The sequence below is a fragment of the Protopterus annectens genome, chromosome 6.part0, assembly GCF_019279795.1.
Source record: "Protopterus annectens isolate FY-2018-M chromosome 6.part0, PAN1.0, whole genome shotgun sequence".
Taxonomy (NCBI): Eukaryota; Metazoa; Chordata; order Ceratodontiformes; family Protopteridae; genus Protopterus; species Protopterus annectens.
The window spans coordinates 937151662-937178148 of NC_056737.1; the positions used below are offsets into that span (position 1 = coordinate 937151662).

The 26487-nt window shown below is 39.3% G+C and overlaps 1 protein-coding gene across 1 annotated transcript in view; it reads left to right on the plus strand.

Moving 5' to 3' along the window:
* The window catches only part of PPP4R4 (protein phosphatase 4 regulatory subunit 4), a 2733238-nt gene that overhangs the window by 529419 nt on the left and 2177332 nt on the right, over nucleotides 1-26487 (plus strand). Inside the window, exon 5 of the mRNA XM_044073596.1 lies at nucleotides 13782-13855. Within this exon, the coding sequence (XP_043929531.1) occupies nucleotides 13782-13855 (74 nt within the window). The remainder of the gene's footprint in view (nucleotides 1-13781; nucleotides 13856-26487) is intronic.

The window sequence follows — 26487 nt, forward strand, 5'->3', positions numbered from 1 at the left end:
CTCTGACTTCCTCTTTCAGTGCCTTGCCTTTGGGGAGGAGGGAGCTTACAGCTGGTAAGCATGGTTTTTCGGAGCCTTCGGTTTCCTTCTCTCTGAGTCATTTGTCATTCGAGGTAGTGGAGAGAGCTTTTTCTATTCCCTAGAGCTTGAACTTCTCCACCTTCTTTGGCTCTGACCATCCTAGCTCATTCGTCTCTGCACCTTGAGCCTCAGTCACCCTTACCACAGGAACAGCCAGCCCAAGTTAGTCACCAGGATACCCAACAGGGTATACTGATTGCTTCTGACACTTCTCCGGAACATTCCACTGAAGAAGTTTCCAGGAAGAAAAAATACAAAAGGAGACACCTGGACTCTCCTCAAAAGTGTGTCAGTACCAACTTCGATGAGGGGGATGGGGATACCCAAGATTACCACCCAACGACGTCTTATTTGTAAACATTCTGGAACTCTTAAAACAAAGGGGTGGTTGGTTTCCTGACAACTCTTCCCAAGAGGAGTCAGTATTCTTGGAGGCTTTTGGTGCTGGTCCACCCACCTCCTTGATGATTCTGCTCACCAATGAGCTCATTGATTTGCTCTCTTGGCGGGCATGGAAGGAACCTGATAACACTGAACCAGTCTCCAGGAGACTAGACAGGATCCTGGCACCACCTAAGGATAGAACCTTTTGGAGTACTGGTTGATGCCATGGTCATAGCAGCAGCCATGAAGAAGGAACTAGCGGAACAAAGTTCCTTTGTCCACCTCTCCAACAGGTGGTCTAGGGTGATGGACAGATTTGGGAAGCATGTTTATACTTCAGTGACCTTTCCCCTCACTGAACTATCTGGCACACTTCACAAGATTCCAGAGGGATATGATTAAGGAACTTTCCAAATCCCTCTCTGGAACCATACCCCCTGAGGCAGGGAGCACTATTACTTCACATTTGTCTCCCCTTCAGTCCATTTCTTACTCGGCCATGAGGCTTATTTCTCCCACAGCAGAAGGTACCTCACAGGCAACAGGTTCGGGTATTTACATCACAAGGCATGCCTGGATGCACTTATGTGACTTTGCAGAACCCTTCAAAGCTTCCTTCATGAATGCTTCCTTTAATGGAAGTTCCTTTCTTTGGCCCCAAGGTGAAAGACACATACTCTGGGTGTGAGCAGGAAGGCAAAATCCTGTCTGCTGTGGTCATGCATTTTTCAGCCCCTCAACGAACCTTTTCTAGAAATCAATGAGGTGGTCGAAAAATGTGGTTCAAGAAATCCCAGGGTCCCTTCCAAGATCCACGTGGAGGTAGTTCCCCTAGGGGCACAGGGGGAAACCTCTAATGAAGATTGCTGACCTCATGGCAGAGGAGATCCACAAAATCAAAGATCTAGAGATACTTTCTCTGACAGATCCTACCAGTGCTCCTGAAAGGAGGCCCAACTGTCTGACTCAGGAGGCAGTTGGGGGTCATTTATTCCTGTACCAGAGAGCCTGGTTGGAACTTACAAAAGATGCATGTAGGGTAATACTCAGAGGTCATATCATACCATTTTCCTATCCACCCCAGTTGGTTTCAAAGAAAATCCCCAGTGTTCCACCCAGTCAGAGGGAGGCAGCAGCTATAGAAATCTATAAGCTAATAGAAAAAAGAGTCATCCAAGAGGTCACCCCAGACAGGAAAGAGTCTGGAACTTACTCAGGATTATTTTTAATGCCAAAGAAAATAAGGGACTGGAATTCAGTTTTGGATCTCAGCAACCTAAATCAGTCAGTCCAATACACAAAGTTCCAGATGGTCACTGTTCAGTCTAGTCTGCCATTTCTGCACAAGGATGATTGGATGTGTTTGATAGATCTTCAGGATGTATACTATCATATCAAAATGAACAGATGACCCAGGGGATATTTATGCTTCCAGCTAGGAGTATTTCATTACCAATTCAGAACTCTACCCTTTTTTCTCACCACAGCAGCCAAAATGCTTACCCAAGTGTATGGCAATAGTGGCAACTCACTTGAGGCTGCAGGGATTCTGGATGTTTCAGTATTTAGACGACAGGCTCATCACCACTGCCACCAGGCATCAACTGATCCAGGCCCGAGATTACATAGTCCAGTAGTACTCCCATCTGGGCATTTCAATTAGTTACAACAAATCTCATCTGGAACCAACACAGATATTGGAATTCATCAGTCTCATTCAATAGGATCACGCAAACAGTCTCGCTCCCCTTGTCAAGAGTTCAGGCTATTCAGTTCCAGGTTGGAAAGATCATTCAAAATGCTTCTCTGTCAGCTTGATTAATCCTTTGAGCTTTCGGGTCCATGTTAGTGACAGTCATCCTAGTACCATTGTCAAGGTACCATGTGAGAATACTTCAGTGGACATTGGCAAATCAGTGGTCCATCCCTTACCATCTCATGTACAGTCAGATAAAAATAACTCAGGCTTGCAAAAACTATCTCCTTAAATGGATACACTCCAGTCAGGTGCAAGAAGAATGTCCCTTTGTTTTCTCCCAATCCAAAGCCATAGTGACCATGGACACCTTCCAGATTGGGTGGAGGGGGGCACTTCAGACAGTCCAAGGCATAGGGTCCCCCGAAAAGGCCAACATGCATATTAATGTCCTGAAAATGAGAGCTGTCCTCCTAGCACTGCAGGCCTTCCAAGACACTCTCCCCACCAGGATTATTGAGGTTCAGACAGACAATATGTCAGTGGTCTGGTACATCACCAAACGGGGGGAAAACAAATCTTATCCCCTGTGTCAAGAAGTTTTGGGAGTGTGGCAATGGGCGATCTCATCCAATCAATTTCTGATAGCAATGGGCATTCTGGGGAAGTCCAGTGTGATTGCAGACAAGTTAAGCAGGTCTATTCTAATGCCTTAAAAGTGGTCTGTCAACAAGAAGGTGGCAGACAGGACATTCTGTTGATGGAGTGAACCGTGCTGCAAACTCTCTCAACAACAAGTGCAGCAGGTTCTTTGCCCTCATCCCCCCACAGAGGAATTCACCAAAAGATGCTGTATTTCATGGCTGGCCCCTTTTTCCTCCTTTATGCCTATCCCCTGTTACCCCAGTCCCCATATTTCTTCAGAAAGTATCTCGATTGAAAAGCACAGTAATCCTTATTGCCCCTTATTGACCTTGTCAAATTTTGTTTCCCTTTCTTTAGCCTCGTTTTCTTTGTCCTCCATGGTCTGTGGATCCAATTCCAGATCTTCTGTCTCATCTGACAGACTCAGTTCACCCAGACATTGTAGGACTAAAGTTGACTGCATGGTTTCTCCAGTTCTGTTGATTGCTAGACAGCCCATGCTTTCCTCCCCAGTTCATCACATTCTTTTATTACCCCACAAAGCTTCCAGTAGGAAACTTTACAAAATCAAATGGAAAAGATGTGTTGTATGGGTGCAGCAAAAACAATTAGATTTTGTGCTCCTCTATCTAAAATTCTGGAATTTTTAGCCTCAATTTTCAATGAAGGAGCTAGCTCTTCTACTATTAAAGTGCAGTTAGCTGCCATCTCCAACTTTCATATAGGACTAAATAATTCATCTTTAGAGTCCTCCAAAATTTGCAGAGCTTTTCTAAGAGGAACGTTTCTCCTTAGAACCCCCCCCCCCCCCCAGTTAAAGGCCTTCTTCCCTCTTGGCATTTACATGTAGTCTTGCAAGCTCTAACCCAGTTTTCATTTGAACCTTCAGCTAAAACAGAGCTAAAATTTCTAACCTGGAAAACTATCATTTTAGTAGCTATTGTATCTGCCAGAAGAGTTTCAGAATTACAGGCCTTGTCTTCTAAGGCCTCTTATTTGATAAAGACAGAATATCCTTGAGAACCAGTCCTTCTTTTCTTCCTAAGGTGGTGTCAGAATCTATTATCAATCAACCTATCAACCTGTCAGTCTTCTTTCCACATTTTTCAAATAAAGGAGAGTATATGTTGCACCTATTGGAGGTTCAGAGACAGTTATGGTGTTACTTACATAGAATGAAAAAATTTAGAAAAACAGAACTGTTTGTCTCCTTTTTGGATTCAAAATTGTGTAAATCAGTCTCTAAAATAACATTGGCTAAATGGTTGACTGATTGTATTACCTTTGTTTATAATAAATTGGGCATGCCATTACCCAAACCACCAAGAGGACATTCCACTAGATCTGTGGCTACTTCTTCAGCCTTTTGGTCTAGATCTTCTCTAGATATTTGTGCAGCTGCAACTTAGTTTAATCCTCATACTTTTATTGCTCATTACAAATTGGATCTGGTCTCTAGGGGCAGAGCAGCATTTGGCTCAGCGTTACTCATGAATATCCTTCATTGAGAGCCCTCTTGGGGTTTAGGTAGCAGAGGATTCTGTCCCAAGAGTTGAGGAACAACTAAAATTGATAACATCAGATAAAGAAGTTATGTACTTGCCATAAAGTTCCATCTAAGTTGTTCATTTTCATTCTTCCTCAGCTGCCGTCCCTCCAACCCCTTCCTTGTCATCTTTTGGAATAATTGAGGATGCTGAAGGAACCCTGTTCCTTTGAGTCCAGATTTTGCTAGTTATCTTACTATTTTATTTCTTTACAATGCTTTACAGATGTAAAGGGATCGCAAGCAAGATCTGAGATATATTGGGGACTAAGGCATTATAAGAAAGGGAGGAGCTGGGTAGCTTTCAGTGATCCACAAGCTACTAGAAGCAGCCGAGTTGGATCCGAGGATCGGATCCGAATGCAAAAGCTGAGGAAGAATGAAAATGGGCAACACATATGGAATGCTATGGTGAATACTTAACTTTTTATTTCAGATCATGCACTGATAAAAACTACTATCAAAATGCAAGGTAGTGAAGTAAAAATGAGACACTGTTGCTTTCCCACCTATCTGTTAAAAAGAGGGGAATTTAACGAATGGATAGTGGAATTTATTTGAGAGTTATAAGAGAAGATAGAAATTTCTTCAGGAGTAATAGCTAGTGAGTGGGATAAATTAAAATGGTGTTTAAAATAGGGTAGAAATAAAAGAGAGATATATGATTAAGAAGGAATAGGAATTATTTGGAGGGGCTGACATGTTAAATTATTGCAGAATAAGAGGAATCTCACAGAACAAGATGAGGCACAAACTACACAGTGCTAAAGAGAACATAAGCAAGTATTTCAATAATGTGCATGAGTTTAGAAAGATTGCTGTTAAGTAACTATTTTTGATAACTTTAGATCATTAAAACTTTTAGTACAAGAACTTAGACAGCAGAAAGTCGAAAGGGCTTTTGCCAGACTTGGAGAGTCTGCAACAAGAAAAATAACCAGAGATTATGTAGAAGTATTACAGATATTTTGGAAATTTTATGAAAATTAGTATAAAGCAGAGGAACGTGGAAGTCGAGAAACAGCACAAAATGGAACTATGTATGAAAAACATAATTATGCCATGGTTAGATGTAGACAAGGGTCAACAACTAATAGGGTAGGAGCAGATGAGATAAAATGTTGATGTATAACCAAGTTGCAGGAAAGTCTACAGGGCAGAATTGTATTCATGTGGAATTTAATAGGGAAGAAAGTCAAAAAGATCTGGAAGACTTTGTTTAACAGCATTTTAAAAGGAGGGGCAGCACAAACGTGGAAGAAAGCTGTGGTGAATGTTTTCCCAAAAGATGCTAAAGACCAATCAAACCCAGATTTATATAGACCTATTTACATTTTAAGCAATGATTATAAAGAGTTTTTGTCTGTACTAGATAAAAGAATGGCAAAGGTGCTGCCAAAATTGATAGGTATAGATCACTGTAGTTTTTTGGAGAGAAGACAAACATTAGATAACATTAATAGAACCATGATCTAGAGGGAAGCAGAATGTAAAAAGAATAATGTTGTTCCTGGTGGGTCTTGATGCAGAGGATTAAGATCGGATTTTATGAGTATGGCCATGGAAGTATTTACATTCCCTTATACAATAATAAGGTTAATAAGGAGGATATATGAATGACCAGAGACAAGAATTAAAATGGGAGGATTCCTCTCTAAAAAGTTGTGTTTGAACAGTGGAGCCAGGCAGGGGTGTTCTCTTTCCCCTTTGTTATTTGCTTTATATTATTCATTGTCTAAGAAAATATGGGGCTCAGAAATTCAAGGATGTAATTGGCATGGAAATCAAGTAAAATTGCCTTTATTTGCAGATGGTGTTATTTTGTACCTGAAAAATCCAGAAAAGGTCATTTTGGTATTGTGGAACATTTTGCAACAGTTTCGGGTCTTTTTGAGATATGGCATTAATGAAGCTAAAACAAACACTATAGTGGTAAATTATGTACCCATATATGAGTTGGTTCAGGAATACCTATATTTATAGGGGATATGATAAGATAACGTTGTAATGCCCCTGCACTGGCCCAGTAATCAAGGAGCCTCAGTCCTCATCACTGGCAACAGTGAGGGACGTACACAATGGGGGGTGACAAGTACACACACAGTTAAGTGCAATTTCCCGTAAGAGCACACAGAGACCACAGTCAGTCTGGGGTTGGTTTCTCCCTCTTTCTCCAGATCCCCAATAAGGCTCCCCACTGGCACAGCTATAGGGTTAAAATCTCAGCTGAAGAGCCAAGCAAAGACCTCTGGCACCCTCTCTGTCCAACCAGTGCTTCGTGTCCCTGCCCAAGTAGCTGACACACACTTGAGATTTGATTTATATACAAACACATACACCTGGGGAAGGCTGGCACAGGTTTACTAGCTGTGCCCCATTCTGCCCAGACTATAAGGTAGTTTCCACTGCCACCAACCTCTACTTATCAGCTACTATAAGGCTCTTACAAAGGGTGTCCAATCCTACTGTGTAATGTTACTAATAATCCAAATGGTAGTTTTGACCAACACTTGCAAGGCTATTTAGGAGTGGCCTGTACAGTGTCACCAAATACATATGCAAATGCAAGTTCTCTAAGAGCTTAAATATGTCTCACAAATATCAGCCACAAAGATAAATTTAAATATATTTAATAATAAATAATAAAAGAACAAGACAGTACTCAGTAAATCCAACACAGTTACTTCAGAGTTTGAAGTCACAGGAAATATTTTAAAACAACATTGCAGGACAGTTTTGAATAAATACAGAAAACATTTAAACTAATCTTTACCATTTCCTATCTATATCTAAAAGAGATGAGATGCTGTGCCCTGAATCTTACTTACAGATAGACAAGTGCAGATGTTGATGATGAGTGGATGTTCTTGCTAGGTCCAAGACAAAATGCACAGTCTCTCTCTTTCAGAGAGTTCCCAAATTAATATCAAACCTGCTGGGTCAGTTTGGATGACATCACTCTTTGTCATTTGACTTTGCTTCCCAGGCTAAACAGAAACTTAACAGAATTTTAACATATCTGTATTAAAAGTGCATATCTCTCAGATGTCTGTTCAGATCTTGGAAGTTGTAAAACAATAAAACACTTTTACATTTTAGACCTAGTAATTACTTTTCTCCAAGACGGTGCAAAAAACTTCTATCTCTAGACATTGTGTCTTCTTGCTGCATTGAAACTAACATTTATAGCACAATCGTAAATCACTTAATTTCAGCTTATTTCCCTGAAGTTTTGTAAATTAATTTTCTATGTTCCAGCAGGGTATGCTGTGCATACATTCTTGAAGCTCAGTACATAACATACAGCTCTGCATAAATCATATCAATATTCACAAATAACACAGCATTATTTACAAAATTCCAGATAGCTGGGCTTGCAGTATTTCCTTTTTGTGGCATTTCTATAAAAATGATATTAATATTCACAAATGACATAGAATTATTTACAAAATTCCAGATAGCTGGGCTGGCAGTATTTCCCTATGTCACAGAAGTATTTAGGAGTATGGATTTAAAAGGTTTCTGTTATGGCAGCTAAGGATATGGCCCCTAAGGCAAGACAACGTACCCAACACTTTAGTCATAGGTGACTCTGTAATCAGGCACACTGATGTCCCACTCACCAGGCTGAATAAGGAGAAAATTACAGTCAGCTGCCTGTCGGGTGCCAGGATCCGACATATAACACATGCACTCAAGTCACTCCACAACAAGTACAAATATGACTCTGTCATTGTCCATGTTGGAGTGAATGACTTGACGTACCTCCCTGGACTACATGAAAAGAGACATGGAAGAGCTCTCTGATTGTGTGGCCCAGGCAGGTATGACCCTAGCCCTGAGTAGCATCGTGCCTTCTCCCATAATGATACCACAGTATAAGGACAAAATGATTGACTTCAACAATTGGCTAAGCTTCTGGTGTCATTCAAAGGGGATCTGGTATCTGTCTGCCTGGGACGACATGATTGACAGACCATGATGCTTTGCCAGAGATGGTCTGCACCTGTCGCCCCTGGGATTCAGGTTACTGGCTAAGGCTCTTGCCACCCCTATAGCGCCTTTTTAGGCAAAGTTCAAAAGACAAAACCACCACCATAACAGGTACAAGCATGCAAAATCTGAAGGTAATGCTACTCAATGCTAGAAGTCTAAACCTCAAAATGCACTCTCTCGAGGCACTCCTAAAAATGGAGAACATTGGTATCTTTGCAATAACTGATACCTGGTTAAAGGCTCCAGAGAGCACCCCTGCAATACCAGGCTACAACTCTTACCACACTTTTCGGCCACCAAACCAGGACTGAAAAACGGCCACCAAACCAGGACTGAAAAACTGAAGGTGGAGGAGTGTCCATATTCACACCACCAGGCTAGTTGCCCAACACAGTGCGTCTGAAATTCTCCAGATGCAACTAATACTAGGTAAGACTGCAATCCAAAATGTAGCTTGCTACAGATCCCCCATCATGCCCCAAGATTCTCACTACACCTTTCTAAACATACTGGAAAATATTAAGATACAGCCAAACACCCTACTACTGGGTAATTTCAACTACCCTGCCATTAACTGGGAAAACTACTCATGTACCAACACTTTTGCCCAACGGTTCTTGGAATTCATAAATTCCAATGCCCTGGATCAACTAATCCATAGTCCCACCAGGGACTCCAATATCCTAGACCTAGTCATTACCAACATGGGTAATCGATGCTCCACACCTATGGTCACCCCCTCATGGGTCAGGTCTGACCATAAGCTAATCACCCTTGCCATGCACATCTCTCCCCCACCCCCCAGTAAGGAAATCTTCATAAAAATTTTCTCCAAAGCCAACTTCATGCTACTCAAGTCAGAAATGAAATGTCATGACACCCATGCAGACGGGAACTGAAAGTTCGACTGCTGAATCCTACAAATTAAGCACTGTACGAGCACATCCACTAGTGCATGAATCGTGCCATCCCAAATAGAACCAAGACACTCTCCTCCAAAAAAAGGAAGCCAATCTGATGGTCCCCTGCCATAAACAAATTTTACAACAAAAGGAAGAAACTGTTGCAGAAAAGAGGAAAATCCCAGGATGCAAAAAACTCCCTTACCAGTCTCAGTAAGAAGCTGAGATCCCTCATAAAATCCTCCAAAGCTAGTTACAAAAATAAAATTGCTACTATTAAAGGATAATTAGTACGTCATGTAATATATTGCACAGTAACTATAAGAATCAGTCAGAGGAGGTTAGGAGAGATTGGGAGGAGAGACTGGAACGCAACTTACAAGGGGACCGTGGGAGTACACATGCGTAGCTTCCAAATATGCAACAAAGTCCAGTAGATTTACGATTTTTGCAGTGAAGTGTGTGCATACATATTTCAAACCCCAAGAAGACTTCAAAGAATTTTTCCTGAGGTAGATAGCAAATGTTGGCAGTGTGATGGAGGAAGAAAGAGGTAACTGGGAAATATGTTTTGGGAGTGTAATGATTTGGCAAATTTTAATAATTCTCTACAGGGGACTTTGTCAGATATCTTGGCTGAGAAAATTGCTGTAACTATGGAAATTATTAATTTGAGCTGGGACACAGTATCTGAATTATCTACACACAGAAAGGCCTTTTAAACTTAATTATTTTGGCTGCCAAAAAGTGATGACTAGAAAATTGAACTCGGTGTGTAAACCAACTGAATTTATAATACTGAATAGTACAAAAGAGATAATAGAACTGGCTGAGGTATCTTTAGACAAGCGAGGGAGCAAATTACATATAATTAAATGGAAATTATGGGAAAATACATGGAGTAATGTTGAGGAGGAAGAATGAGGTTTAAAGGAAGACAGGAATTGAGCAAATTATGTAATGTTGGACTGATAGTTAAAAAGAAAAAAATTTATGTTATTTATAATGTATATAAAAGGAAATATTATTATGGTTTGCTTTCTTTTTATTAATGTACGTTTGCCTGTCTTAAGTGATAATTTAATAAAGGTGTTTAAAAAAAAAACAGAAATAGTTGCCAGTGTTGACACTGCCAGTGTTGACACTGCTATATGGATAGCCCTGCTGTGATATAGGGGAACCTACTTTTTCTGGAAATCTTTAAATGCTGAACCAGAAATGATTGGCTCTGTAAGGATCAAAGCACAAAGCATCGACTCACTGCAAAAACAGGAAACTGCTGTGTGAGATCACAGAATAGTAGGGACTGGGAAATTAACACATCTGATGTTGTCCTTCTCATTCTGCTTCACTGATTGGTCACAGATCTGATTCTGTGATCCGACTCACCCACATTCAGCAGATGTTAGCCTCCAGGTTCGAGCTCCTCCCTTACCCTTAATCCTCTGCTCCTAGCTCAACCTCCTCAGATCTCGTTTGCCACCAGTGCGTACAGACATTGGTTACCAGTGCTCGAGCAGATGTGTTTTTTTTCCTATAGTTTGTCTTTGTTTTCCTGTCCAGTAGAGTTTTTCTTAATACTGCATTTTTTTGTTTCCTCCCTACGCTTTTCAGTATTTACGAGGTCCGTTAGGGTTTCTGTTTTTCTCTCTTCCACCTCTTTATTCCTTTCTGGGCTTTTCTTTCTTTTATATAATTGTAAAATTGTAAAAAAAAAAAACTCTCTCTTCCTCATTATTTCTCGTCATTATGGATAAGCCTGCAGGTTTTAAGATGTGCGCCTAGTGTGGCAGGAAAATTACACACTTGGATGCACATGATAGATGTGTGTATTGGCATCTGTATCACAACATCGAATCAGTAAATGTCGAACGCTCACATGAGCGAATATTCATGTACTCGAAAAGTGTATTCCCCCCTCTAAATATATATTCCTACTCCGAGATCGCACTACAGTGAGCAAAGGGCAAAAATCCTGATCTTCACTGTACTGCGAACAAAATATATCAACTTCGAGGGCATGAATATTTCCTCATGTGAGCGTTAGACATTTATTGATTCGATGTTCTGATATAGACCCATGTATTGTACCGCCTCATCTGGATTCCCCCTGTAGCATCTGTCATGAGTTTAAGCCTAGAGCCATCCAAGAAAGAAAGAACAAGCTAATTTTAAAGGGGCTTATGCCTGCTCCATTGTCTTCTCAAGGGGCTCAACCCCATCCAAGGAATCGCTCGGCTCTGAGGTGAAGAAATGCTGTCACAAGGAGTCCAAGGTATCACTGGAGCCTCCTACCAGGGTTCCGAAGGAGTCAGATCCTAGGACATTGGTGCCGAAGCCTCAGTTGTCTCATTTGAATCCTATTGACTTGACGGCTTAGAGTGAGCCTACAACTACCTCTAAGTCTCCAGATCCTAAGACTTTAGATCCAAGCTCACATACTACCCCTTGGCTCTGTAGATCTCTGGATCCACGGTCCTCTTCTCATTCTCCTGGGAGATCTATTATGTCCATTTCTCCCACAGTTTCTTCAAGTATTTTTCAGTCTCCCCAGGCACTTCCGTTCTTCAATCACTTGTTCCAGATCCTCTAGAAGCATGTATGATGACTTGGACAAAATGGTGAGATCGATCATCAAGGCTCAGATCCAGATGGGGATAATTCTTGCTCTCTCCCTTCGTGGGTCCGAGAGTGTTCCTCCCACTTCCTGTTCTCCTTCTCCGATCCGTGTTTTGGTTTTGGAGCCCCAGGACAGTAGTCTTCTGAGCGAATCGGGCTTGGATCAGAGGACTCTGGTTTTATAGACACCAACCGTGACCTTAATTGCCTCTGCTCTGAGGTCTTCAGATCGGAGTGAGTCTCTGATATAGGATGTTGCGGCCAGATCAGAGGGGCAGGGTTCGGCTGCAGTATTTTCAGATCTGCCCCTTCCCCTTAGAGCTTTGGCCCTCGACAGAGGGGGTCCAGTTCTGTCTGGAAGTTGAGGTTCTGGTGAACTTCCTCCTCCTTCTTCAGAATCCCCAGTACTGAGGGAGTGGGTGGGGTATCCTCGGGACCTTCGGCTCTCCAGGTTACAGAAAAGGCCTTTTCTGTAATTGAATACTGGACCCTTTGACTTCTGCTCCTCCCCTTGTACCTACATCGGATCTGGGCCTTAGACGTTCCATTTCTGTCCAGGGTCAGCCTGCCTCTAAGGACCTCCAGACCATCCCACCTGAGGTGGCCCCTTCCTCTTCCGACTCCTGCCCTGTATATCCCATGGAAGAGATCCCACGCAAGAGGATGTGCAAAAGGAGGCACTTGGACTCCACTGTGGAGTCCTTCACTGAGGATATGGACTATGATGAGGGAGAGAGGGGTCTCCCAAATCACCACAGGATGATCTCTTTTGCAGACATCTTGGAGATCTACAAGTTAAAAGGTGGCTGGTCATCCAAAAACCCCTCTTCGGAGGAATCCATATTCCTGGAGGCCTTCGGAGCAGGACCATTTACATTATGGGTAGTCCCCCTGGGAGACTGTCTTACAGACCTTGTCATCCATCGAGCCTGGAAGGAGCCGGACACCGTAGAGCCTGTACAGGAGTACCTGGACAAAATGCTTTCTCCTCCTTAGGTAAGGGCATCCCAACTGACACTATGGTGGTGGCAGCTGCTACCAAAAAAGAGCTCACCCAAAAGACCTCTGCTGTCCATACGCCAAACAGGGAGTCTAGAGCGCTGAACAGGTTTGGGAAGCATGCTTTCCTTTTATTGACTTTTTTCACTTAGAGCACTCAATTATCTGGCACATTTTATTCACCTTCAGAGAGACCTGGTTAAGGAACTCTCTGAATCCTTGGTGGAGTGCTTGCCTAAGGAGGAGTTGGATATGATTTCTTCTAAACTAACCATCCTTACTTCCGTAGCAAATTCTTCCAAGAGACTTGTTTCCCACTCAGCAGAGTGAGGTATCATTATGCATTGATAACATACTTCACTGAGTAATGTTATAGTCAACTTCTATGTAGTTGACTGTAGTACAGTACTAATGAATTCCCTTCGGTCTCGATTGTGCTACCAAGGGTTTTGGTACGTATGAGTAACAGGTGGTGGGAGTTGGAGGGTGTGTGAATAAGTTTTTATGTGGAGGCATAGTTGATGGATATGAGTAGTTTTGAAAGTGTCCGTTAAGTCTGCTTTTGCTGCCTTTTGCATGCTGATAAAATGGAAAGTCAACAAATGTATGTTTAGGTGAAGAAGGACCAGTAAATTGAGTGTCACAGTCTCTATGACTCATTAAAAAAGATATATATATATATATATATATATATATATATATATATATATATATATATATATATATATATATATACACATATATATATATATATATAGAGAGAGAGAGACAGATGGAAAGAATAAGAGATTAATATTAACAAAATATGTGTAATGTGTATAAACTGTCTCGGGTGCCTATATATTTTGATAAAATCTCTTAAAGAAAACTGCTCTTTTCAAACTCATTGTTTGTCTTTTTCATCATTTTCTAGGTGCCAGCACCGCATGGCTAGAAACACTGTTATTAGTTATTGATGGCTTACCAAAGGAAATCATCAGACAAGAGGTATAAAAAACACATTTATAAGCAGTGTATGTATGCTAGCATTGTACTATAAATATAAGTTCAGATTACATGAGCTCTGGAATTTCATCACAGGTAAATCTTAAAAATAAGTTGTGAAATACATAAACATGTTAATCTTCCAGTTCCACCTCATAATTCTAAGAGAGTATTGTTATTCAAATAATGTCCCAAAACAGGGATACTCTGTTAATAAAATTATTAGAATTCTCTTCAGCAACCTAAGTACTAATAAAAGAAAAGACTTTAGCCACACCTTTTGTCAGTACTTCCTGTGATCACGTCTCATCTAGGGGTTAGATCTGTAAATGAGCTTAACTTTCACTGTTCTTTAATTGGACTAGGTCCATTGTAGCTGGTTGTAAATTAGCTCCGGTCTTGATATAGCCTTTGTTGTATATATGACCTTTGCAATGGAGTACCTCGGTGGTGCTTGAAACTGCAGTGAACCAGCAAGGACATGCATAATTTCCTTTTTTGGGCTAACATCATTCTTTGTTTAGAACGCAAGAGATACAAGCCTTTGGAGGAGCCTGCAGATGTTCAGCAGGATAAAATGAAATGAAAAAAAATTCTTAACCTTGACTCCATGTAATGAACTGGATATTTTCTGTATAATGTAGATACTTTGTCCCTCCTTTTAGGATTCAAATAAGGATAATTCTTCCTTTCATTCTCCTCCATAAGGTATTTACTTTTTGATGACATTAAAATGTATGGTAGTTTTTTTTTCAGTTAGCTAATAAGGAATTCTTCTCTGGGAAATAGATTGAAAGATGGATATACTCCAAACTCACAAATACCAAAAATAAAAGCAGCACTAGAACTGTACTACACTTTAGAGGAGGATATTGAAGTAAATAGTCAATGCCCAGATTCACATTCTTTATCCTTTAAAATGCTGTAAGTCTGCTTTAGATAGAGAGAATTTATATAATTCACACAGGACAGTTACTGAAACTGTTTATTAATATTTAATTAGAGTGGGAACGTTGTCACTTTTTCATCTGTGCTCTTGGGTAACGTTTCCAGATGACAAGATAAATATGGAAAAAGTAAATACATTAATTCCTTTGCTGTTACAACTATTTAACTTATTTAGCTTCATACTGATGCTCTTTACAAGATCAAGTTCGTGATATTCCTAGCATACAGACAGTTGTTTCCATTGTCAAAATAAAGGTTCGCACACTGAAATATGCATATGTTGTTGTAGATGCTTCGTCAAGAGTGTCTGGTAAAGGTTAGTTTTGAGAAGTGTTGTTGGTTGGACTGCACAGATTTTTTTGAGATTAGACAGAAAGAAATGTCATAGCAAGGGTACTGTAAACGACATTAGAAAAATCTTTATTTCGAAGCTAATTAACATGAAGGTCATAACTGATCATTTGAGTTGCTTAGCATAACATACAAAATCATTACAGCAGTGCTTTACTGGAGTAGAACCTAATAATTTCCAGTTACATGTTGGATGCTGTATTTGTATGACATAACCACTAGCGGCATATTATGTACTTGCTACATACTGCCCTGAATAAACAATGCATTCATTGTTTACACTGTATAGTTTGTGCGTGTGCCTTCCGTGGAAGGTTGGGCGCCGGGTTGGCAACTCGACACCGTAAAACTCCACTGCCAATCATGAGCAGACAGGTGATCTGCTGTGGCGACCCCTAACCGAAAAGCTGAAAGAAGTAGTAGTCTGTCTCTTAGTAGGTGTACGATAGTTTTCTTCTTAACTCACCTAACTCCAAATACCTTACACAGAACTCTTTTGTCCAAGTCTGCCAGTGACAACCTACTTTACCTAACTAGAGAGAGATGCTGCCACTTTTTGTGCCAGCAGATATTTAAGGGTAAACTTTCATCCCTGGAATTAAAATTATTTAACCCATGCCTGACATTTATAGACACGTCAAACAATCAGACTGTGAGAATATGTATAATGGCATAGTCACTTTCCCAAGGGAATGTTTCTAAAGATGTTTCTTGCAAGTAGGTGCACCTGCCTGTTTATCTTGAAAGTAGTAACAGTGTGAATCGGCCTATGACTGGTTCTCAAGCATAAATTTTACAACATTGAACAATATGTATTTCATGTCATGCAATGTTCACTGTTCTGTGTATTAGTAGTAGTAGTAATACAACAAACTCAATACTTAATTATAGACTGCTTAGGAGTTTGTATCTTGAATGTATGGCACACACCTGATCACTGAGCCATCTATTTTGATGGGACTTAAATTTGGATAGAGTTAGTATCTGTCCTACATAAATTCCTGAGAATTTCAAATGTTTCCAACATTTCATACTGCATGTGTCAAAAGTAAAATTGCAGTTTTATTAAGTGTGTCATTTTGTTGATTTCAGTTTCCTGTTCAGTTATATTAAAATGTTTTGTTGAATTATTTAATTTTTAAATCCCATACTGGTCCCCTACTGGACCTGTCTAAAGACTCCACTACCTTTACACATTTGGCCCATTCTTTCCACTGGGGGTAAGAGCCGGGAATTTCTGGGCTAGGCAAGAGTCCAACAACTCATTCTTTTCTGCTTGGTTGCTTATCAGCCTATTCATTCTCCCATGACTCTAATTCCCCAGTTTCTAAAAAAAAGCCCAACAGCTGAGAAACTAAGTGATTCTCATTGCACCTTATTGGCCCTGTCAAGTCTGCTTTCCCTTTCTCTGACCTCACTTAGCTCACTGTCCATGGATTTTGAATCAAACTCCAGACCTGTTATCCCATCCGCAGGGCCTGGTCCATCCCAACCTGCAAAATCTCAAGCTGACGGCTTGGCTTTTCCACTTCCAGTAATTGCCAGTTTAAATAATTTGTCTTCCCCAGTACAAAAGATACGTCTGGCTTCTCATAAACCTTCCACCAGAAAACTATCTTAGTTAATGGAAAAGATTTGTGTTTTGCTCTTATGAAAAGGGTATTGATCCTTTCTCAGCCTCAGTCGTCGATAAGGTCTTGAAGTACTAAACCACCTTATTTCAATTGGGAACCTATACTTTTACCATTAGAGTTCATTTAGCTGCCATTTCAAATTTCTGCAACTAATTCGATGACCATTCCTTGATGTCTCACCCTTTATACAAAACATTTCTTAATGGCACTTTACATTTGAAACAGCCTTTCAAAGAGCCCATTGTGCCTTGGAATTTAACATTGGTCTTGCAGTGTTTGGTTCATCAGCCCTTCGAGCTAGTGTCCACCTGTGATATCAAGTTTTTATCTTGGAAGACTCTATTCCTGGTAGCCATCCGTTTGGCCAGGAGAATTTCAGAGTTGCAGGCTCTGTGTATTAAACATCCGTGTATCATATTTTTTACAAGGAGAGAGCATCACTCATCCCCCCTTTCTACCTTACGTAGTGTCTGATTCCAATATTAATCAGACCATAGATTTACCAGTCTTCTTCCCAAATTTTTCAAACAAGGGAGAATATTGCTTACATTTCTTGGATGTACACAGACAATTACATTTTTATCTGTATAGAACAAAACCATTTAGAAAATTAGACTGTTTCTATCCTTTTCAGGTACTGGACTGGGCAAACCAGTTTCAAACGTTACTCTGTCAAAATCATTGAGAGATTACATTACTTACGTTTATAGCCAAAATAAGCTGGACTTATCAATAGAAATTAGGGCACATTCTACCAGATCTGTTTCCACTTCAATAACCTTTAATTCCAGAACTTGTATGGATGACATACTGTATATGCAGCTGCAACTTGGGCTGCCCCCATACCTTTATCTCTCATTACAAATTGGATATGGTCTCCAGGGGAAGAGCATCCCTTGGCTCTATGGTGCTCAGGAATATCAATCCCTAGGACCTCCCAGAGTCTAAACTAGCTAGGGGCTCTGTCCTAACAGTCAAGAATGAATGAAGATTGACAAGATCAAATAAATAAATTATGCTCTTACCATAATGTTCCATCTATGGTGTTGATCTTCATTCATTCTTGACCTCTCACCCTCCTACCCCCTCCAAAAGATTCCTGGAGGTTCAGAACTAGTCCTGGGATCCTAGTAGCATTGTTGCTCAAACAAAGCTTCTATGATGTTCTTCTTTATGGGCAAAACTCGATATGAGGGGAAGGGATGAGAGGCATTATGTGTAGCCTTGGCTTGAGAGTTTTTGGCTGGTGCAAGCTTGTTATAACGGCCAAGTCAGTTCCGAGGGTTGGAACCAGAACCCAGCAGTCAAGAATGAATGAAGATTGACAACACAGATGGAATGCTATGGTAAGAACATAACTTCTTTTTTTCCTAAAATAACTTCTGTTTCCCTTTGTCTGCCTGAAGCAATGACATCACTTCTGCTTGTTCTTAAGGTGGAACAAGTACTTTCAACAGAATATTCTTTATAATCTCTCTCAGCTTTCTTTTCTTTTTTCTTGTTACTGTCCTGTTCAAAAAGAGTTAATTTAGCTTCCATCTTATTGATGAAATCATCAATGTCATCCTGGGAAGCTGAAAGTAAAAGCTTGTCAATTAAATGAAAGATCCACCGCTTTAATTTAATAATTTCATTTTCATTATGTGACCTTAACAATTCACCTAAGGCCATCCCTGCATTCCCACAAATTTGATACCACTGATTGAGAAAAGATTTCGAGTATAAACCACTAGGTCTTTTATTTAAGTCCTTTGGGAACTCTCTTAGCAGATAAACATACATGAGGAAAAGCATTGTCCCACTGTATATTCTTCATTTTAAACACCACTGCTACCCATTCTTTAAATATAATAGCTTAATCCAAAAAAACTGTGTGGGTACCCCAAGGTATATAAAAACTCAGTTCTCTCTCACATTGATGGATGATTCTTTTCTTCCTGTTTTTTCCCCTGCTTTCCCTCTACTTTTTCGTATATCAGTTTACCTGCATATCCCACTTGTCTTGACTGCTCTGTGTTTCATTGATTGTTTTTCTTGCGAACGATCCAGCTCCGACCAGGTGTAGCTCTGCTCCGTTTGCCCTTACTAACACTCAGGCTCACTCCGCTTCTCTACCCTACCCCCATTCTCACCCACCCCCACTTATACTACATTTATACTCTAGGCAGTTTGACCGCTCCCACTTTACTATCCATTCACCTCCAACTACACATATTGCTCCCACCTCTTAGACCTTAACCACTCCCCTGCAACCCACACTCCTCCCTAGTTTCCACATTTACATCACTCCCATAACCTCCCACTTCCAGTTCCAAAAATCTCTCCACCTAACCTTCCCTAGCCATGCTTCCACTATGACCATAACTTTCCTACTACACCTTCATCACTTTGTATCACAACTACCTCCACTATGAAACACCACCAACTCTACCATACTCAAATAACAGCCACTCTGTCATCACATCAATTTCCATCTCTCCCTCTTTACTTAAACATCACTTTGACTCACCTTTTTCATTACAAACTACTTCAACCATCCCCCTCCCTTTCTGCTAGGTTCAAACTCAAACAGTTTCCACTCAAGTCCTTTGCTTCCAAACCTAACCCACTAGTCACCACCCTCATACTGGGAGGAGATGTCCACCTTAATCCTAGACCAACTACTTCATTCCCAGTCACTGCCCAAACAATCCACCCCCCAACTCAACTAACCAGTACTCCTTCCCACAGTGCATCCTCATCTTTCTATGCCCCCACCCTCCACTCTCCAAGACCCTATCTATTCTATCCATGAATATGCTAAGCCTACTGAATAAAGTCACTGACCTTCACGCATGGATCTCAGACTATTCCCCTCACTTACTAGCATCATCAGAAACCTGACTTAAACCTCATATCTCTAACACAGATATTCTACCCCCTGGATACAACATATACCAACTAGATAGAACCACAAAAAAGGTGGAGGTGTAGCAATCCTTTACTCTGACCACCTGACCGTCTCTCTCCCCTATCCATTACTATACCTGACTTCCACCATACAGAAATTCTAATCCTTAACTGCCACCTAAAGAATCACAAAAAGCTTGCTATCACCTCAGTATATATTCCACCTAGCAAAAACATCCCTATCCTTGAAAACATACTTTCCTGGGTGTCACAAAATATCACTTGTGAAACTATCCTTCTAGGAGACGTAAATATTGATTGGAATACCCTTGACACGTACTCCCCTGCCCATAGCATCAATTTGTTTGTCTTTACTGAGCTAACTACTACCCCTACAAGACTAAACAAAAACTCCAATAAAGGTACAAATCTTAACTGGATCCTAACCAGCAGCCCCACCTCTACCATAACCGTAGAACCCTCCCTGATGCCATGAGTGATGACTTACCTATCAGTATTCACAGATATACTCCTCAGCTAAATAAACCACATCTACACAAATTCTGCTATAAACTCTCTGATTTCAACCCAACCATCTTCAAAGATAGACTCCCCTCTGTAAATTGGTCTAACTTATGCTCCCTTCCTCTCAGTCATGCCATGCTCACATTCAGTACCATCTTCCTTGGCATACTCAACTCATTAGCACCCCCTCGCAAAATAAGAATAAAATCAAACTATGCCCCTTGGCTCAGTAAATATACTCATACACTAATGCACAAAAGAGACTCCACCTGGAAAACCTGGCAAAAAACTAAATCCCCCTCTCACCATCAATTATTTTAAAAAGGAAAGAAATCATACCAAACAACAAATATATCATGATAAAAAAATTCTACCTGAAGGCACAATCCACTCATCACTCCAACCCCAAAAACTTCTGGAGAAATATTAACTCAGACCTTCACCCTGGTAAACCCCAAACTCCCAGCACTTACCCCGACCTTACATAGCAAGACACTGCCTCCATCCTTAACCATTTTTTTATTGTTACCATCAGCAAACTAATGCCAATCACAATCCCCCCCCCCCCGTAAAAACACCTCAGGAAACCACAAATAATGACACATTTTTCTCTCGACTGTATCGCATCCTCTTAAAATAATGTCTCTCCTTCTAAAACTTAAACCTTGCTCTCCCTTTACTGACTGTCTACCTCCCCCACTTTCTGAAACTAGCAGCTAACTCTACTGCCTATCTAATTTCAATACTCATCAATAGATCTATTAGAGATGCTACCATGCCCGATGTCTGGAAGTCTTTCTACATGTTTCCCCTTCACAAGGGTGGCAACTCCACTGACCTCTCCAACTATAGACCCATTGCTATACTGCCCCATTATCCAAAATTCTTGAAAAATGCATACATAACCAGATACAGAAATTCCTCATCCACAAAAGCCTCCTCTCTTCTATCCAGTGTGGAGTTTGACCAAACCACAGTACTTCTACTGCCTTTCTATTCTTTACTCACACTATCGCAGAAGCTAGCGGTAACAACAAACTGGTCTCTTCTCTATTCTTAGACCGAAAACATTTGACAGAGTATCACATGCCAAACTATGTAACAAACTGGCTGACTTACACCTTTCCTTCTGTATTCTATCTTGGTTCTCTAGATATCTCTCAGACATACTACCGTCTGTCAAATGGCAATCTTCTTATTCTGTGTTTCTACCAATTCACACTGGCGTACCACAGGGCTTTATCCTGGGATCTCTTCTTTCTAACATATTTACCAGTGACCTCCATTCTGCCACTACCCACTCAACCCTCATACAATATGCAGACGACTCTACTGTTATCACATATTGAAGCTCAATCTCACAACTTCATATACTTACACAAGCAATCTTTCCTCTTGGTTGAAGGCTGGCTTAATGAAAATCAACTCATTCTGAATCCGAAAAAAACAAAACTTCTCTTTCTCCCCAAGGCTAGTGATCACCTTAAGCTCTCCTTCTTAATAACCAACTAAAATTTGACTTGTATATCCAGCAGTCAGTTAAGAAAACCAATCAACAGCTTGGTCTTTTATATCGTAATAAAAATTTTCTATATTCCAGTTCCACACTATCCCTGGCACAAGCCTACCTACTTCCTAGCCTCCTCTATAAAGCCCCAGTTCTTAGTCACCTGCAATCCTGCCTGCTCTCCAAACCTATAATTAAATTGCAAAATTTACATCTAACTTACCTAGTTCCACCCACCACTGTCTGGCTCTTAATAAACTATACTAGACTGAACTCCCCCATCATCTCAAATTATCTCAACTCCATATAACCCATTTCCTTCTCAATAACCCAAGCACTTGTCCCTCTGTCTCCAGTGTAATCACATACTATACCCCTTCCCCGCCCCTTACGTAGTACTGACATATTCCTTCTACAAAGCTATAGCTCCAAAAGGAACATTGGTAATCTATATAAATTCTCCATAACAAAATTCTGGAACAGCCTCCCTACCAATGTATGTTCTATCACTCACACTAATCATTTCAAAAAAGAACTGAAGAACTTTCCCCTAAGCACTTGGCTATGCCCCTGCCATGATCCAACCTAATCCTGTTTCGATTAACTATTATCTCCCTTATTTATTTCTTTGGACAGTTTGTCAGCTGTGTTTGCTCAGTTTAGCTAATGAACTATATATACTATATGGAATGTTTTATGTTTTTCATCATTATATTTATTTGGTCGTTATTAAGTTTCTTTTCTTATTTACAAATGCATACTATCCTATGTGTGTGTGTGTGTGTGTGTGTGTGTGTGTGTGTGTGTATATATATATATATATATATATATATATATATATATATATATATAGTAACATTTGTCTTTGTTACTGTAAAAATAGTAATTGTATTTCCTGGAGCTTTTCTCTCTCAGCTGTACAGATTTTCGCGGAATGTCCAGAATTTTGCCTTATATTTTTGGTCTGTTTTTAATAAAATCGTGGCTTTCTGGCAAATTAGTGGCAAATCATTAAATATTGAAGTTAGAAAATAATGACAGACATTTGAGTTTTAGACTTCGTACCCTTCAGAAAATGCATGCTAGTGCAAAACCTGTTATTCTATCAACTTTCTAAGTTTGTAAGAGCAATATTTCAAAATTGTCCCTATTTGTACCACTTTTTTATGGCATTGTCCAGATTTCTTACTCTAAGAAGTTGAGAGGTATGGCCTGTGCTCAGCTGGACTAACCCAGTTAACAAATATGAAATAAATGTGAAATAAATAAATAGATTTCTTCAGATAAAATGCATTCTCCCCAAACTTTTATAATCTGTTCACCACTGCCATCTAGTGAACAAATTACTAAATCACATTAAAATACAAATATAAATATATATATATATATATAAATATATATATATATATATATATATATATACGCAAAGCATATAGAAAATTCTTAAAAAATTTGATTCCATGTATGCAATGTCCATAAAACCAATGTTAAAAATACATTAAATATACAAATTAAAACTTAAATCCTAGACCTTTTTATGCATTAGTAAACTAACAATAGAAATTCTGTCATTGATTCGGGGGGGGGTCTGTTGCATTCAGTAGAACCTGTCAATATAATTCATGTCTGTACACATGGGATTCCCAATCCCACCTGTCTTGAAAGATGATACTTTTTTGAATATAAAAAAATCTAAAACTTTTTGAAATTCCACATACATTAGAATGTTTATACAATGCACTGTTGTATCTTTTCTCCTGATTGCATAGTAGTGCTGATAAATTCTGTGTTTTAATGCATTAATGGTCTTCCCTATGTAAAATGCTGAACATGTACTAAATTGGGCTAAGTAAACTACCCCTGTCATATTGCAATTGTACTTCCCATTGAGGTAAATAGATCTCTGATAGTTTCTCACTGTGATGCTGGAGCCTTCATAAATAAGCCTGCATTGGCTACAAACTCCACATTTGCACATTCCTTTTGCAGCCATGCTGACCCCCCATTTCCTGTAAGATGTATTTTCAGATCCATTAGATTTTATTGAGAGGCTGATGGATGAAGTGGTAAAAGAAAGAGATAGTGATTACAAATCTGTTCTAAAATAAGGGTTTGGGTTGTTGGGGGGGGGGGTGGCCCTGGTGATAGTGTTTCCCACATGGTTAACACTGGTGGGGACTACTCACATGTATTCTACAGCTTATGTGTGTAGATTTAGTAGTGCAAGTAACAATGTTAAAAATATTCTAATATGTAATTGGGATAGAGATTTTAAAACACAGGGGTTGGATGACAAATTGGATCAGAACCAAACTTGCAGTGTTTAAGACTGGGGTAAACTTGAAGAACAAATCTGAGAATACATCCTACATTAGGAATTAATTGTTTTATGCATTTTCTCTGTGCTTTAGGATAACTAGATTTTGTTACCTATATTTTGTATATATTTGTATTTTTTACTGAGTTAGTAATTTATTCACTAGATGGCAGTACTGAACAGGGTGTAAGAGTTTGGGGAAACTGCATTTTATATGAAGAAGTCCACTGTTATATGTATTAACGAAAGGGCTTATTTAAATAACATCCCATAGCTTATGCATTTGAGCACATGCAGTTATTGAGTGTTCAGATAATGTTGTTACAAATTTATTACCCAATAATGCTAATTTAGTGATGGCATAATCAGAAACTATGATTTTGAGAGAAATTCCTGGTTATGTTTATATTAAATCATATCAATATATTAAATCATATCAATATTTTACTGATATATTTTCTGTTTGGGCGGTGATGTTGACAGTTTGCAAGTATTTATTAATTCAATCAATAAGAATACAACTTTTAAAATTTTACTTGTTATAAGGGTGTTGATTAGAGTTTGTTTTTTAGTTGTTGAAAATTTCAAGAAACAAGATAGTGAAGAACTTTTTTCAGTTATTATCTTATAAAATTACAGCCAGTAGTGTTGTTTTGCATTATAATAGCATGCATCCTGCATATTTAAAGGATAATATTATTAAAGGACAAATTATGAGAATTAAAATACTTTACTTTATATTTGGAAATGATTGATAGTTTGGTTGAGAATATGTGGAAGTGTTTTTTTTTTTGCATCTCCCAAAATATTTACCACTTGCTGCTGGAGAATTGAATATTGGCATTAGATGGACAGAATGTAGGTACAAACAGAGAGTGGTCATGATTATGCCTACTGTCTTCTCCTTAGATAGTCATTTGATTAGGGACGTTGTTAAAAGTAATTGGTGATTTTTAACTGGGAACGATGAAGTTGCTAGTCTGGTTGGGAAGAAATTTCTGCTTATTAATAAGAAAGGTAAAAATTTAAAAGATATTTTTGATGAACAATCGGATAAGATTGTAGTGTATAGTCAACAACAGTATAAAGTGGGCACTTTTAAATGTTTAAGTTGTTCTTCATGTAGGTTTATATCTGAAAGTTCTAATTTTTATTGTGATGCAACAAAAAATGGTACAGTATTCAGAGTTATATTATATGTTATAAGAGTTTTGATTAGAGTTTGTTTCTTAGATGTTGAAATTTTCAAGAAAGAAGATAGAGCGGATTTTTTTTGGTATTATCTTATATGAATACAGCCAGCAATTCTATTTTGCATTATAATAGCATGCATCCAATTTTTCAAGAAAGAAGATAGAGCAGATTTTTTTTGGTAGTATCTTATAAGAATACAGCCAGCAATTCTATTTTGCATTATAATAGCATGCATCCTACATATTTAAAGAATAACATTGTTAAAGGACAAATTATGATAATTCACATCAGGTGCTGACTTGTTGGAACATGGGCTAAATTTCTGGCTAGGCTTGTAAGGGCTTCAGGGCCAATAGCCACGGAAATCCTATGATCCTATGTAATTCTGAATTTGTGGTTTACTATGTACAGTATCTGGGATGCAATTCTTTTTATGTTAGAAAGTCCAACAGACAGCTTAAAAAAAGAATATATGAACGTTATTATGTTATTAAAAACAAAAATAATAGGAATGCTTTAGCAAAACATTCTATGATTTATATGAATTTTAAGAATTGATTGTGTTCCTAAGGATTTTAATGGCAATAGAGATGATGAATTAGAATGTTTAGAAATTACATTGCAAGTCATTTTGAATGCTTATGTAGCCCCAGAACTTAATGGAATGGTTACTTATTCAGTAGTGGTGAAAAGAAATGGGTACAAAAGAAGATGTTAATGAACAAGCCATTTGGTATTAATTATGTCATTAGGCTAGTGTGTTTGAAAACACTGTGTTATGAGAGTTAGTTATTCTGATGAAAACTTAGTGTTTGGTCAAAAGCACATAATGGTTTGTTTTTTTGCAATAAAATTATTTATCTACATCAGCCTCCCCTAGCATTTTCAGTGGTTGTTTTTGTTGGTAAATGAGAGGAGGGCCAAGCTGGTCTTGAATGGACTTTTTCCAGTGAGCAGTTCTTCTTCGGCTTCCTCTAGCAAGGGGAAGAAGTCTGATTGGGGTCTTGAGCTCTAAGGACCCCAAAGCAGCAAAAGGAGACCAAAAGCATCCTGCCCCCTTTTCTTCCTCTTTTTCCTATGGTGTTTCAGATCTGTAGATCCCAAGACCCTCTGCTCACCAGACTGATTTGACCCCATCGTCAACATTACCTTCAGTGCCGATTGTGGGGGAAGCTCTGTCTTCCTCTATTAGTGTCTTTAGCCCCTTCATATCCAAGAGTACTCTTGCAGGTTTGATTTTTTTCCTCTTTCTTCCCATCTGTCCTGCAGA